A 16,819-nucleotide genomic window follows, 5' to 3' on the forward strand; every position below is an offset into this window, starting at 1 on the left:
CATAACAAAATGTGCCCAGTCTCCCAAGAGGAAAAGTATGCTCCAACCCTGGCACTCAAAGGGTTAAACAAACTCTTCTATAATGTTGGTTTTTCCTCTGAGGTCTTTTGGTGATTAAAATAATAACAAATGACATAAAGTTAAATTTGGAAGGAGATTAAGAAAAAAATTATGATGTATACTAAATTTATCTGATGTCAGTTACGTATTCCGGACCTTCTAGCTCAGGAGACATTTGAAATTCCACTTTGACATCCTGATATCAGCTGCGCTGGAAGACTCGTTGACCTTTCAATAGTTACCAAAGTCACTTTAGACTTAGAACTTTTTACATTTCGGCTCAGCCTTGTTTTAGTGCAGGGTGTCAGCGCCCTCATGTGGCCACATTAGTGCAAATTCACAAGTTTATTATTTTTTTTATCCAGTTTGCCCTTTTTGTGAGATTTACCTTTCTCATACAGAAAAAAACTCAGTTTCATAAATAGACTATAAGCAATCAAAGGTGGATGGTAGTCAGAATTCTGTTATGTGAGTAACTTTGCTTGTACAATGATGTATATCTTAATGCATTTTAATATCTCCATTTTTTGGAGATGCTTGACATGTAATGTGGCATTGCTGCCATATGCAGACCTGTGAAGTGTTGATGCTTAATTTCAGAATGTGACTGCAACAATCACTCGGACAAGTGCCGCTTTGACCCAGCTGTATATGAAGCCAGCGGTAGAGTGAGTGGTGGTGTCTGTGAAGATTGTCGAGATGGAACCACCGGAAGAAACTGCGAGAGATGCAAATCTGACTATTACCGCAATCCCAACAGAGACATGAATCACAGGGATGCCTGCATCTGTGAGTCTCCTTAACATAGGATAAAATAGACCTTGATTTACCTGGAAGGGTTATTCTCCCATTCTATAATCCCCAATATTCTATATGTTGATTAGCTTGCTACTTTATGGAGAGAACGCTTGGTGAATTCACCCCTTGCTAAGCTTTCAGCAGCACATATGATGTTATTGATTTTAAGTGAGATCCTCAAGATGCTATCTCCTGAATTATTATGAAGGGCCAAGTTAGCCATTCAAACGTATTATGGAATTTCAATACAAACCTTAAAAATATCCCTTAAAGTCTTCCCGCATGAACAGCTGTTTTTGAACGTTATTAGATATTTTTATTCAAATATCCAATACAAAGGCCAGCACGGCTGAGAAATATAGGGTCATGTATGTTCTAGTGCTATACATGACCATAGTCGTATGATGGTTCTGTGAAACCAAGAAGTATGCTTACTGTAACCCGACTGTTCTATTATAGCATGCGACTGTGACCCTGAAGGCAGTGTCGAAGGTGGTAGTTGTGATTCTATGACTGGACGCTGCAATTGTAAGGAAAATGTTGGAGGTGAAAGGTGTGACCAGTGCAAGCCTGGATATTACCAGTTTAGTGCCTCCAACCCACAGGGCTGTACAAGTAAGTGATGAGGACACAAACAGGAATATGTCATGAAACATTAAAATATATATTTGATTCCACTGGCATCCACAAGAGAGCAGTCCAGCACCTTCTCTGAGTTTTATTCACGTATATAGACCTCCAAAGCTACAATGTGTGTGTGTATATGTATCATTACAACTCAATGCATGTTTTGTCAGGATGACCATCAAATTAAACACAACTATTTTTTGAGTTTTTGAAGGAGGCCCCGTAGAATAAAGAGAATGGAAATTTAGAAGAAGAAAAACTTCAGACAGGCTGTCCCGAGCTCTACTTCAGGGCTTTATTAACAGAATATCTGGAAACTACATGTTTGAAATATATATAATAAGTGCATAATTGCTTTAAAAAGACTATTTTCATACCAACAACTTTTCTTCTCCTCCTGATATTCTAGGATGTGTCTGTAACCCCCAAGGAACCCAAGGTAACCATCAGTGTGACAGTGAAACAGGACAATGTCAATGTCTCCCCGGTGTCAGTGGCCTGCAATGTGACCAATGTGCCTCCAACCATTGGAACTTTGTCAGTGGAAAGGGATGCCAGCTTTGTGGCTGCCACCCCAGGAACTCTTACAGTCTCCAGTGTAACCAGGTAATATTAGACCACCAACCCGATTTCAGCCTTATAGAATTCACTCTTTTGTTGTAACATTTGACAATTCATACCCTAGTTATTAATCAAATATATAATCTTTTTTTAACATTATGGTTCATTATTTCCTAAATATGAAATCTCAGCTGTCTCCTTATGTTTCTGTGTGAAACAAATTATATATTATGGTGATCAGAAAAAATAATAGCAATTTACTTCCTCACGTGTTTTATGCAGGTCACAGGGCAGTGTCTTTGCAGAGAAGGGTTTGGAGGCAGACTGTGTACAGAATGCCCAGATAGGACTTATGGAACCTTGCAAACAGGATGCCGAGGTTTGTGTGGGAACCTTATATCTTACATTCGTTTTTCATATTGGTATATCTTATATACAGTGAAAAGGGTTTATTTACCCTGTAGATAGATATATAAATGGGAAAAAGGTTAATACATTTTGGGCAGCTCAAGATTAAAGCAGTGTAAAACTTGCGCTATGGATGGATCCTTAGTTAGTACTTGATGCCAGAAATGCTCATTTATAAATACGTTCCTTTAGGTGTCAATGATTACCATAGGTGTTGTACTCTGATAGACATTTTAAGGATGTGAGAGGAGACAGGATATAATGGCCTACACCCCTAGCTTAGTTATCTCGAAAGATCCATAGGTCAACTTCATAGGTCACTCGGGATTTTATAGGCCAAACCTTAACTTCATTAACACTTGCCAGATAAATATGACACTTATTTGGAAGCTAAGCTAAATAAAATAATATAACAGCTGGGAAAATCCCAAGTTTTGTCTATTAAGAGAACTCCAGGACCCAGCAGAACTGAGTTCATCTCAAGTTTATTAGTGGCTGCATTTTCTGTTAAGCCCAGTAGCTAAGGAAAAAGGTTCTGTTGAAGTTCTGTTCAAAAGCAGCAGTGCCAATACCCTGTTATATCAGACTAGCATATTTGCCCATCATATAAATAATATGCACTTTTTTCTTACTTCTTTACTACCCCTTTCTCTCTCTTGTCCTCTTTCTTCTCTCTATTTTCTCTGTTTGTTCCCTCTCTTTCTTCTATCATTCCCCTTTCCTCTCCCACCCTTTCTTCCTTCTCCACCTCTTTTATGTTCTATTATGTGTGTGTTAGAGTGAGTGTGAATTAGTGTTACTGCGCATGTTTCTTGGACGTCAAGGTGCCCTCTTCTATCCTTTTCTCTCCCCGCTCTTTCTTCTGCTTCTCTTTCTTCTATCCATCTTGCTTTCCTTCTTTTTACTTCTATCTATTTCTCTTTTCTCTCTTTTGCTGTTGTTTTTCTTTCTCCTCTCTCCTCTTTTTTTCTGCCTCTCAAACCCACCTCGCAGTCCACCCACTTGGCAGCCCCATCGTGACCCCACTACATACAGCATTGTCAACCTCCTGCACCACAACCTGCCCCCATTATTGAGCCAGTCACATTTAATGTGTTTTCTCACACAAACCAATTCTAAGTCTCTCTGTTTTAAACGCAGCCTGCAACTGTGACCCTCAAGGGACCATAGACATTGGATGTGATAAAGCAACTGGCAGATGTCTGTGTCGTCCAGGATTTGTGGGAGCTCGTTGTGACTCATGTGAACGTGGGTACAGTGATACCTTCCCCAACTGCATAGCCTGCCATTCCTGCTTCCAATTTTATGACCATGAGTTCAAAGCTCTGGGCTCCCACCTGCAAACATTACGCAACACCAGTGCTGCGGAGGGAGGAGAGTGGGACTTGGATCTTGGACCTCAGATGGCAGGGGTGGAATCTGAACTTCAACGCATCAGTGGTATTTTTACTGGATCTGGTATATTGGACAGTGAGCTCTCACGTATGGATAACCAGCTGAAAAGAATAAGGTGAGGCATGACTGAATTTCCCTTAAAACAAAGTAGGCATGTGTCAGGAACATAGGTCAAGTATATCTAAATATTAAGCCTTCCAGGTGCCCAATGCTATGGCCAATCCCATAAAGGCACGGTAACAACTGTGGTTGAATTTGTTTTTTAACAAGAATTTTAAAATGTTGTTTTACTTAATTTGGTGTTCGTAATAATAGGTTTTGACCTACTTGAAATGATTATGGTATATATCAGGAGTGGCCAAACTTGCCTAATGTAAGAGACACATATGATAGACTTCAGATGTTTGAGAGCCCCAACACATGCATTTTGTTACAAAAATTATATATAAACACATGTAAGTAATATTCAAAAGTAATAATATCAAAAGTTCAAAAACGTATAAACTACACAAATTAATAAATAATATAAATTGTTACTATTAGTAGTATTTATTAGTTTTAATAGTCACAAATTACAAATATACTTTTCAAATATTTTCAAAGGCTATTTACTGATAGTAAAGGTTGTTTGTTGCTTTATTCACAGAAATATATTCCCTTCATTTAAAATTGATAGAAATGCATGTGGTATTTTTTTTTAGTCCAAATTAGATTTGTGATAACATTTTAACAAAACTTGTTGTTAATTCCTGCAAATCTCTGAAACGAGAAGGAACCCAAACGAAACAAGCAAAAATGAATTAGAGAGCACTGAATTTTGGTTTGCATTATGTTCCTTTTTCACTCTCAATTTTAAACACTCTCACACATGCTTGTGTTCTCTCACACTCACTCTTACTCATGCTCTCTCGCAGTCTCACTCTCTCATGCTATCTCCCACTCTTTCTCACACTCAGGCTCACTCACATTCTCACGCTCTCACTCACTCTCTCTCATTGACTCTTACTAATGTTCTCTCATGTTCTCATTTCACTGTCACACACTCTCACACACGCTTGTGTTCTCTCACACTCACTCTTACTCATGCTCTCTCGCAGTCTCACTCTCTCATGCTATCTCCCACTCTTTCTCACACTCATGCTCACTCACATTCTCACGCTGTCACACTCTCACTCAATATCTCACACTCTTACTCACTTTTACAATCTCACTTTCTCGCTCTCACTCTTACTCACTTTTACTCATGCTCTCTTACATTCTCTGACAATGATTTAAACATGCATGGCACAGGCAAATGGCTAACCTGAATATAAGGTAAAACCAAGCACCATTTGGGTCTTTGTAGCTGGGATGCACTTGATGAGCAAAATGATTCTTATCTGCTGTCAAATTCTGTCTTTGACATAGTCAACTCAATACTACTCCAATAGGTATAGGATTTTGATTTGTTTCTTTATTGGTGTTTGCAGAGGAGAAGCACAGCAGCTGAACCCCGACTTGCCACCAGCAGAGGACATTGATTCTTTAACCACAGACTTGAATTCCCTGAGATTGGAATTTAATAATATCAATGTACTTTACCAGAACAAGAAAACGCAACAAGGAAGCAGTACTAGTGTGGATTCCTCAGGTAAAACGAGTTACCACCAGCCAGGATTCGACTAGCAGTTCTAGAAAGAATGGACAAAAATGTAGCAGCAATATGATTGAAGTATTTTTTTCCCAGAAAAGGCAGTAATCCTAAAAAGAGCATTATTTTTATAGTCTGGATTAATAATGGACTGATGTATTTGAAGATATCTGTTTCCTCTCTCTCTATGGGGGCATTCCGCGGCTAATAAGCACACATCTGTGCTGGGTGCGTTCATGGGCATAATGCATAATAATGATTGTTATATTTTCTCTTTAGGTTTACTGAGGGCTGTAAGCACAGCCTATCAGTCATCACTGGAATCAGCAGAGAGGGTGGCAGCAGCAGAAGTGATTGTTTCCCAGTCCAGAGAGAGTAGGAGGACAGCTCAGAACCTAGAAGGGAAGATACGAGATGAACACTCTGATCTGGAGACAATGAAGGAAGAGTTGTCCTACCCAAACCTGACCCCTACCATCAACAGGGTAACGATAAGATGAATTTAAATGGGTTCTTTTTTTTCCTCTGGGATTAGTACAACGGTTGCTCTCTCTGTTGCCTGTTTTTCAGAGAAATTAGCAATGTCTTAATTGATGTTTTATCTTTCCTAGTGACTGCTTGTCTCCTGAGAGATATAACCACTGGATCTCGCATATATCTATTGCATAGGCATTTCTTAATGTATTCTCTAAAGTGGCAAGGTTGAGCTTTGAATCCCCCGGCACTTTACCCAACCATTGGCCAGCATGCCAATGCTATGGCTGTTAACTTATTCTGTGTGCAACATACCATAATATGTTCCTGGAGAACTTCCCTTGCAGAAGTTGCCAGGATGTCATAATATGCCCTGAGATAATTTTCTATTCTCCATCCTTAAGTGTTTGCAATTAGATGGTATTAGTGGTATTAACATCTTCAGGGACATATGTGTCTGACCTATCTATTTTATTAGCACCATTGAAATAGTATGTGTCTACTTGTAGGGTATTGCTTGCACTGTGTGATAGCCTTCGTTTTCTTGTGTTTTTTTTGTCAAGATCTGTGAAGGTGTGAGAACCGAATCTTGCACACCAGAGAACTGTCCGGGTACCTTGTGTCAAAGAAACAATGAAACCTTGTGCAAGGTGGGCTCCCTCTGCAGAGGAGCGTTCCCCTTGTCCATGAATGCATTGAAGAACACTGAGAAAACTGCTCGGGATCTGCAGGAGCTGAACAACCAGTTACAAAAGAACACTCAAATGGTACATCATGGGAGATCCTATTATATCTAATCGCTACTACCTTGAGTAAACCTATGCAATGTTTAAATGCACAATATTTATGTATTAGAAACCTTCTGTGGGATCAGTTGCTTTCTCAGAATTTGCTGATTGTTGTCTGGTTCAGTCAACTTTTGTAAGCAGTGGGGCACAGACTATTGAGACCTTCTGGACAGGTCATTGATTAGATATTGTTAGTTCTGCCATATTTAGGCACGTAGCTCATCGTTCATGAGGTAAAATAGCCTCAGCTGCATACCACCAAACGTTTTGCAAATGTAGTCATGCAAAACTCACTGGCCCATTTTAACTTATTTAAACCAAATTTTGGGAGGAACATGGAAATTTAGGAAGGCCTAAAGGTTAGACACATGGAAGGATTCATCAGAATCTCCTCTATGTGTTTGCCCTCTTTCCCAGCCACCCTGCTTTGCCTTGCAGGAGTTCGCTTTAGCCAAACACGTCTTTTTCTTGCCAGTAGGCTCATGTACTTTACTCACTGCAAGCCTGCTTCTGTCTTTCGAAAGAGTTCCAACAGTTTTAATGAGACGTCCGACATGTATGCGCAGAAGGCCATGTCATTTACACTAATCAAGTCCCAAAAGCCGGTAAAAGAGAGCTCAGTTGGTAAATGCCCTCACTGCACAGCCTGTTCAAACCTCAAGGTTGCAGATTCATCTGTGTAAAATATTGAAATATTGTTTAATACTGTGTGTTCTGATCACAGATAAATCAAGCAGAGAAGACAGCCAATCAGATCCAAGATAGCGCTCAGCACCTAACAGAGCAGGTCACCAGGGCCAGAACACGCATGGAGGAGGACATGGGACGTACCCGCCAATTCATACAGCAAGTCAGGGACTTTTTAACAGGTCAGTGCAATGTATGATGTCCACCATCCTTCAGTTCTTGCACATAATTCACATTCTAGCCAATAACTGTCTATGACTCTGTGTTTCAACAGAGCACCATTTATTATGTATACACAGCACCTTCGGCCCCTTGTGTTTGGCACAACACAATGACAAAACCCTGTGTTTTTCATATACTAAACACAGGGTTAAAGGGGCATTAGGTAAAAGGATCAGAGGAGCAACCAGATTTATTTTCCTGGTGGGTGGTGGATCATCTCTTGGTGGATCACTGCTGGATCAACTAGGGCTGCATCCATGCACAGGCTTTGGAGGCACGTGTTTGCACTCTCACAACTCATTCATTATTGAACCCTGCCCTATCCTGCCTAAAACATGCAGGGATTAGATGCCTTACAGCACGTTTTAAAGAAAACAGTCTGTAGCACACAAGGAGGTGCGGGAGACTTCATTAGGAGCATCTTTGTCAAAACATGTTGTCTATTCCTTTAAACTGTGGCACATTTACCAAGCAACCTTTATTATGTTATTGATTTTAGCAGAGAGTTAACCTGCTTGAATCTAAAAATGGGGTGGATTTACTCATTCGCTGTTTCAATATTATTTAAATAAGCAGCTGTCGCTTTAATTGCATAAAAGTATTACTTCTGGGATTCCTGCACATTCCAAGATTAAAACTGCTATTAATTCTATTTTAGTATCTACCACTTGCTACATGCTACCAAAGCGCTCTCCAACCACTGCCCCCCTATTCCAATAAAACCGTTCACTTTTACAAAGCTTCAAGCATTCTTTACTAAGATTAAACGCAGTGGCAGATTTATCAAGTACATAAAAAGTCTAAAGAGAATTATAACTGGCTTCTTTCCTTGCTTCACTGGTGATGCACCTAATAGACTGTTGTAGATAGACTCGCAACCTCTGCAATGCACTTGACTCCTCATCCACGTGCCTCACGGTCCGGTGCTACCTGTGCAGACTGTTAATCAGACTACATGTCTGAGCAGTGAACTAAGCTGCTGACATTTTACAATGTCAGCTTATCATATTAATAACGGGACATCATAGCAGGCCTAGCAGGATAACTATGATGAGCTGTGCCACCAGTCCCCTAGAAGGGGTCTACCCAACTATCAATTGTAGAAAATGAAACTGGAGGCAGAGCCGGAAACCTTCAATGCCAATCGTGTGTTCACAGTAAATAAAACTATAGTTATTTCCCAGCCTTCACGAGAATGCATCAACGTTACGAGAGAACAGAACATGTAATTTATTTGAATGCATTTCTAGGTTCAGTATGCTGCAGTATCCTGGAGTGGCCAGTTATAATATTTTATTATCAGATGCTGCATTGCAGTGAATGTATAGATGTTTAGCATTTAGCCAAAAATAGTTCTGTTGAACCTTCATATTAAAAGGACATTCTAGCTATCGTATTCACTTTAATGCATATGATAGCTGCACATTCCCTTAAAAGTTTGGTGGTCCCCTCTGGTTTTTAAAGATCACATAATCATTATACTCAAAGTAATTTCATATGCCTTCTCTTTTTTCTGGGGTGTTAGCTATCCATTATTTGAATTTAAAATATTTTTTATATATATCAAAAACTATTGCTTTCAGGTGAGCTTTATTAAGCTAGACAAGGTTGCAGACACTTTGGCAGGAAAATCAGTGGCACGGCGAGTATTACTGTCCTTATCCCTTAAGCCAGGAAAAAGCTATACGTGAATACACAGCTTTAGACATAATAAGCAGCTCCCCGGTACACTGTGATCTTCCCAATTATTAATGTTTACATATCTTAATGGTTCTGTGTATAGGGCATAACAGTATACATCAGGATATGTGACTTTAAAGTTATTTGTATGCATTTGGGCATATGCTGTATCAAGTATTGTCAGGGAATTATTATATTTAAATGTCCTTTTTTGCAGAACCCACGACTGATCCAGCCACTATCCAGGAGGTCAGTGAATATGTCTTGTCACTCACGTTACCTGCCGACTCTGCCACTATCCTGAGGAAGATGAATGAGATTCGCAGCATAGCAAGCAAACTGCCCAACATAGATTCGGTATTATCGCAGACCAAGGATGATATAGCAAAGGCTAAGAAATTGCAAAGCGAAGCAGAGCTTGCCAGGTGGGTTTCAATATTAAGCACCAATTCATAAAACGAACCTCTTGAAAATAAAAGGAATTCATATTTTAGAAAATCATCGGAACAAATGTAATTTGGCATGTTAAAAGGCTAAGGCGTATGTGTGGATTTTTTTATTTTTTTTTAAAGTTATTTACATATTTGTCTTTACATCTTAATTTGTGTTTTCTCATTGTTGCTTATGTAAGCGTATTCACGATTTAGAAACTCACTTTTATTGAGTCTGCTGACATAACATAACTTGGTGCTCGCAATGTACCAGACTGGGAGAGCTGCATTAGTCCGATTAACGAAGCCTTGTTAAAGACACCAGCTTAAACAGAAAGAAGTGTTCTACACACACAGTAGCAATACACACAGGGAGGACTCTTTGTCTACTTATACAAAGACCTTTGTATTTCAGGCAACATGATGATGATGAAGCTGCAAATGCCACAGTAATCTGATTTGTGTGGACCGGTGATACATAATCAGTGTGTTACACTATACTAGAAAGAAAAATATATCACATGAAATCATTTGTCCAGCAGCCTGGGTACAGTGAGGTCAATAGCTTTCAGTCCATAATAGTCACAAACTCACTGGGCTTTACAGATAAAGAAAGAGATAGTTTATTCACATAACCATCATGATGGTATGCTGAAGGGACATATCAATACATTTTGCACAATGCTATGCTTCCAAGTTTGTGGGAGCAGTTTTGTTGAAGGCACTTTTCTATTCTAGCATGGCTGTGACCCATTGCACAAAGTAAGGTCCATAAACACATAGTTGGATGAGTTTGGTGTGGAAGAACTTGACTAGCCCTGACCTCAACCCCATCGAACACATTTGCGATGAACTGGAATGGAGATTTTGAGGCAGGCCTTCCAACATCTTTGCCTGACCTCACAAATGCTCTACTGGATAAATGGGCTAAAATTCCCATAGAAACAATCATAACTCCCAGAAGAGTTGAAGCTGTTATAGCTGCAAAGGGGGGACCACCTACATATTAATATCTATACAGTAGCATACCTAAAGGGGGGGGCTACTTAAGGGGCAGAGGTGGCACAGGCAGGCTGTTTCAGAGGCAGAAGATGCAGAGACAGGCTGCCACATCAACATCTGGCTTAGTATATAGTGATGGGAGTTATGCTACACTACCGTCGATGTTTTCCTCAGTGTATAGTGATGGGAGTTACGCTGTACCACCATCAATGTCTGGCTCAGTATATAGTGACAGGAGTTATGCTGTACCATATCTGTTCAGTAAATGCTATTTATTTACTCTTAATTAACGTATAAGTTCATAATTTATTTCTTAAGTATCCACGTAAAAAATTGTGCCCCATGTACCAAATACTCTAGGTACGCCCCTGTGTCTATGTATTTAGAATGCAACAGTCTCTGTTAGTGTAATGGTCAGATGGTCTATATAGTATCTGCATATGTATATATATATATATATGTGTGTGTAAGAAATGTCAGCACTGCTTTTTATAATTTCCTAATAGAGGGTGAATCATAGATTCTTTTAATGCTCCCTTATCAGAAAAACAGTTTTTGAAAAATGAGTGGGTAAATCATAACACTGTAATTTTCTTTTGCATTTGAATTTAGCACATGTTTTACATTAGCAGAAAATGTGTCCTGACATTAAGAACTTGATTCCAGGAGTACTTATTTAAAAAACAGAATTAAATAGAAAATGCTAGTAATCATAGCTCTGGTTGGATCCATGTTTCAGAAGGTTGTTTTCACTAAGGCATGATGTAGAGCAGGGGTCCTCAAACTGCGGCCCTCCAGCTGCTGCAGGACTACATCTCCCATACTCCTCAGCCAGCCCCTTAGCTGAAGGAGCATTATGGGAGATGTAGTCCTGCAGCAGCTGGAGGGCCGCAGTTTGGGGACCCCTGATGTAGAGTAAAGCTTCAAACTAGAGTGCAGCCATAAACCTCAACTTAAAATAGGCTATCAATTATGCCTGACCTTGCTGAAAATGCACTGTTGGTACCTAAATAATTAGCATAATGTTTGAGGTCACTTGTTGTATTTCGGACAAATTTGTAAAACATGGCTGCTAAACCAAACATTGTCTATGATTAATCCGTTTTGGCAAAACATGTCAGACCGGTTTCCTCCATGAGACAGTAAAGAATCCTTGCTTTATTCACACAAGACTCTGCTGCGATACTTTGGATTTACTGGCAGAGGTAATTACAAAAGTTATGGTTGGTAATGGAAAACCCTTCCACTTAAAATTAAGGGGGTAGTAGAAGCATTATTAAATACTCATATTAAACACTACAGACACCAGACAAGCCAGAAGGCTGATTTTTTTCCCTCCAAAATCTCATGGTGCTGCCACAACCACGAGGGATTCTGGGTAGTCGCATGCAAATAAGGTCAACAATGATCACCTTTTGCCTCTAAATCCACTTTATACATGGAACCCTTGAAAGGAATTACCCGCTGGTCAGAAGTGTGCTACTTGCTCGGTTGAATATTGTTCACCAATCCAAACCTTGTGGTTGCAATATAGTTCCTGTAGGCCACTGTTGTTGGCAGCCATGCGAATACCTCTGCACAATCAGACTTAAACAGTCAGGGGATCATCTGAGCGATTAAGAAAAATTTACCAAGTTATTTAGCACAAGGCAGTATGAAAAGGAGTCAGTGGGGTTGATTTATAATGGAGTCACAAGCCCATATTTCTGTATATAGTGCTTATATCTCCTATTTTTAAATATGTTCCTGTTTTCAAATATTATTGTACCTAGTTTTTGCACCCAATGCTTTATAGTCATGTGGTGTAAATGAATGCTTTGGACCCTATACGTTAAACTGTCTTTTCTTTTAGGAACAAGGCCATGGATGTCGAAGGTAATGTTGATGGAGTTATTATGAATCTAAGGAATGCAAAGACAGCCCTTCTGGAAGCTGAAGATAAGATTCGTGGGACCGGTACTTCTTTAATGCAGATCCAGGACCGCATGGAAGAGGTTACTTTCCAATTAGTAACAGAAATGTACATTATGTCTGATACATTTTTGAAAGTGGGATGCATTATCAAAACATATGACTCTATTATAGAATAAAAACTGGGCAGTTTCATAAAACACCAAACGAAAAGTAAAAAAACAAAAAAAAACCCAGAAAATACGTTATTGTCTTTATGCATTTCATTGTGATATTTAGTGGTCCAGTTGTGTTGGATTAGACTTTTCTACCCACACTGCCCATTTGTGTCTATAAGTCAATATTTTAACACAGAAATGATGTAACATATTCTGTATCCTAGTATGTAGAAGGATACTCTGACATATAATAATATGTTGTTTTTTGTACAGATCCAGGACGTTCTTGGCCCAGCAGAGAGAGGGTTGACGGGCACGCATGACCAGTTACAGGGCTTCTCATTGCAAATAGAGAACCTGCGTCAGAAAACTACAGAGAGCCTGCAGAAGGCAGGCAAAGCACAACAAGCAGCTTTGAGCGCTCATGGGAAGGCTGAGAATGCACAAGAGGTGTCAATGATATTTTGCCTATGACTGTTTTTTCCAGTAACAAATGCCTGATAAGCAGGAAAATGGTAGATGTTACACTGTGTTATGGATGATGGTTAACGTTGGCTAGAATTAGCCTAACCTTAAATGCTGCTACCAGGTCAAAGACAATAAGGGTTATTTATAAAGATCAGTTCTGGTGCGAACATTTAAAATTGGTATTATCACCATAGGAACAGCACCATACACCATCATTTATTGATTCTTATGGTGCAAAACCATTGCACCATAAGTGTTTTTCATGAATAAGTCCCATTGGTAGATTGAGGTTGTACTTCTCAGGTGTGGACAGATGCTGTAATCATGATATAGTACAATCTTTATGATTTTTTGATAAATGTACAGTCAAGCAGTTTTTTGGATGGTCATATAATGTTAGGACAAGAGGATATAATATTAAACTGTAAAGCTAGAGGTTTAGGTATGACGTTAAAAACATCTATGGTATTGGCAGACAGCTATGCTGAGCATAGGAGAAGGCCATGGATTAAGTAAGTTTTGAGGTCTTACAGCAGGTAGAAAAATGGGCAAATGGTTATTGCTTCCTGTCTGATTCAGTTTGTTTTTAAAAAATATAAATGAACAGTGATTCATTGTTATTTTTTGCAGGGTTTGGCGTTAGTAAAAGACAAATATGCCCTTCTAAAGAGTCGCATGGGTCAGAATCCCAACCTGGGAGCTCAAGGAGAAAAGGTTGCAAGTATCCAGGCAGAAGCAGACAGTCTTTTTAAAGAATCCGTGGAAATGATGAACAGAATGGCTGGTAATATACCTTTATGTGTCAGATTTCCCCAGAGATGGGCTGAAAGCTTTCAGCCTGTGGTGCTGGACCACTCAAATAATTCAGCACGATAGGAGCCCAAAACATTTGTCAGACAACAGACCTGTTATGTTTAACCACATTGCATTTGTCAGACAATAGATCTGTTGTGTGTAACACACATTGACTAAACAAAGCAGAGAAAGGATCCATCCGGGGTCTCAATAACTCCAATTTGGGATACTCAAGGCATGCTGGTGTCTATTTGCAGAGCTTTCAATGAATGCACTCAAAAAAAAAAAGCAAACAAGCTTCTGACAGTGCAGTCCAGGAGACAGTTGCCCCCCCCCTCACCAGGCCTGTCTTGCATTTTTCCTTAAATAATTCTTCATTCATCAATCCAATGTTTAACTATTTTCTAACTGTCATCCTGATGCCCGGAGGTATCATGCACTCAAATAATTATTTTAAATAAAGCCCTTAATTCAGATCTTTCATCCACCGCTCTAGTTTCCTATTTGTCTTAAGGGTTATTCATTTACTCATAATTTATTGTCATCGTTGGGAATAGCTGCTTACTACTACTATGGAGGCAGCATACTGAATGGGAGGCTGTGACGTTCCTCTCCATTCTCTCTGCAGCCGCCTACTCGTTTTGTGCAAGCGTCAGAGACACACTTAGCAGTGTGCTGGGTTTAACCCCTTAAGGACAATGGGCGGTCCCTAAACCAATTGAAAACAATGCATTTTGAGCCCGTACATGTACGGGTTTTGTCATTAAGGGGTTAAGATTGTCATAACACTCCTGCTCAGCATAGCATAGTATCATCACGTTCCCTGCTGAATAAAATCTCCTATGTGCACAGATTAGAAACACTGAGGTCTAAAGATATAATATAGGCTTTTTTGGATAATAAAGGCATTCAGCACAACATAATAGAATGTGAGTCCATTCCGAACATTATATTTAAGGGCTAATTCAAGCTAAATGCTGGCCATTCCACTGGGCCATTACATGAGTTTTCATGATGACTGCCCTATATTTAAAACTTTGCCTTGCTATTTATAAAAATGTCCCTCTTCCAGAAAAGCATTATTCATTTTATGACTCACTCTTTAACAAGGCGGTCTCTCATATTGGTTTCAGTGATATTTCACCTCTCAGATCCCACAGTTTTTCACCCGTTATAATATACAAGTGACATTTGGGACAGTGGGTATAATTGTAATGTCTATATGTTTATATTTGTTTCAATAATTTAAAGGTCAGACAAACCAATTCGCTGCTTAGCCAGGTCCATCTTTCACACTGGCCCCGTGCCCAATCATTCCTGCAGGGGCCGTTTTGGTTGATGCAACCACAATTTGTGCTGTTCTCCACCCTGCGAGTTATCTCCAGAGGCACACTGGACTGCCTGCTGCTGTGGGAGATCCTGGATCACCCTCCCATGGGCCCAAAATTAAGGGAACTTGCGGTCTGTTTAGTGTTTATACAGACCTCTGTTTTTGATGCTGATCACCGAGATATGATTTTATATCCCAGTGCTCAGCACTGAAGCTGTGTGCACGACGATGGAAATCTGAAACGGAGGTCTGTAGGAACAGACCTTGTGCTTCCACCACAGGACTTAGAAAAAAATGTAAAGAGATAGGGAGAAAGTGGAAAGATAGATAATGAAAGGAAGAAGAGATAGTAAGAAAATGGAGAGAGAGAAAGATATAGGGAAGAGATTATGAGAAGAGAGACAGAGGAGAGGAGGGAGAGATAAGGAGAAAGATGAGAGATGGGGAGAAAGGGGAGAGATAATGAATAAGGGGAAAGATAGGGAGAAAGAGGAGAAATAATGAGAAGTAGTAAAGATGGGCAAAAGGGAAAGGAAAAAAGGGGAGAAAAATGAGAGGTAGTGAGAATGGAAAGAGATAATAAGAATGAGCAGAGATAATGAGAAAAGGGGGAGATAGGGAGAAAAGGGAGAGATAAAGAGAAAGAGGAGAGATGAGATAAAAAATACTATTTAATTTAGTTGGATGAATTTGAGGCTGACATATTTACTTTCATTAAAAAACTGTATGGGGGGCAGCATTTCATGCTTGGATCATTCAGAGACTATGTGATTGTGCTCAATGATTTACAGTGCTATACGGGGTGTCATGCTAGGCTTAGAAGGAGGGAAGACCGAGCTGGCTTTCCTCCTAATTTGCAAAGTCAGTGTAACAGGCCACGTAATGTACTTGCGTCCAAAAGTGGGGTTTTGCAAGTGTCACAAACTTGGAAGACCCATCACCCACCATCAGCAAGCAGGGAAGCCTGGTCTATCCATTGATTCTGCTAGGGAACGTGGAGGGGGGGCAAACAAATATTTGCTATGGGGCCAATCAATATTAAAGACTGCATTGTGTGACGGGGCTGATCCTTACATATAGGAAAACAAATTGTCTAGGATAAGATCCCAATGGATAAACACAAACTCTTAGCAGCTGCTTAACTTGCTTATATGATCACTTCACCAGCTGTCATTTAGCAAGGTTTAGTATACCATGAGCCACAAATAACAAAGCTAACAAACCTCTTTAGCTACTGTTGACTACATGTTAAATTACTGAAATAGAATATCTTTTTTACTAGTAAAATAAACACATTAGTACGGATTGTTTCCCTGCTTTATACTTTTATGAAACACAATTCCTGACACCACAGGTTAATCTCCAAACCCATTACCTTTTTTTCTAAGGTGTGT

General features: G+C 39.6%; 1 protein-coding gene across 1 annotated transcript in view; it reads left to right on the forward strand.

Annotated features, from left to right (window-relative positions):
* LAMB3 (laminin subunit beta 3) overlaps nt 1-16,819 on the forward strand; it is a 38,617-nt gene that overhangs the window by 21,253 nt on the left and 545 nt on the right. The window contains exons 10-22 of the mRNA XM_053457584.1: nt 661-849; nt 1,318-1,473; nt 1,895-2,091; nt 2,329-2,425; nt 3,595-3,964; nt 5,319-5,479; nt 5,759-5,964; nt 6,517-6,720; nt 7,466-7,610; nt 9,548-9,755; nt 12,616-12,757; nt 13,106-13,282; nt 13,931-14,084. Coding sequence (XP_053313559.1) covers nt 661-849; nt 1,318-1,473; nt 1,895-2,091; nt 2,329-2,425; nt 3,595-3,964; nt 5,319-5,479; nt 5,759-5,964; nt 6,517-6,720; nt 7,466-7,610; nt 9,548-9,755; nt 12,616-12,757; nt 13,106-13,282; nt 13,931-14,084 — 2,406 coding nt within the window. The remainder of the gene's footprint in view (nt 1-660; nt 850-1,317; nt 1,474-1,894; nt 2,092-2,328; nt 2,426-3,594; nt 3,965-5,318; nt 5,480-5,758; nt 5,965-6,516; nt 6,721-7,465; nt 7,611-9,547; nt 9,756-12,615; nt 12,758-13,105; nt 13,283-13,930; nt 14,085-16,819) is intronic.

Source organism: Spea bombifrons, chromosome 2 (genome assembly GCF_027358695.1).
Source record: "Spea bombifrons isolate aSpeBom1 chromosome 2, aSpeBom1.2.pri, whole genome shotgun sequence".
Lineage (NCBI taxonomy): Eukaryota > Metazoa > Chordata > Amphibia > Anura > Pelobatidae > Spea > Spea bombifrons.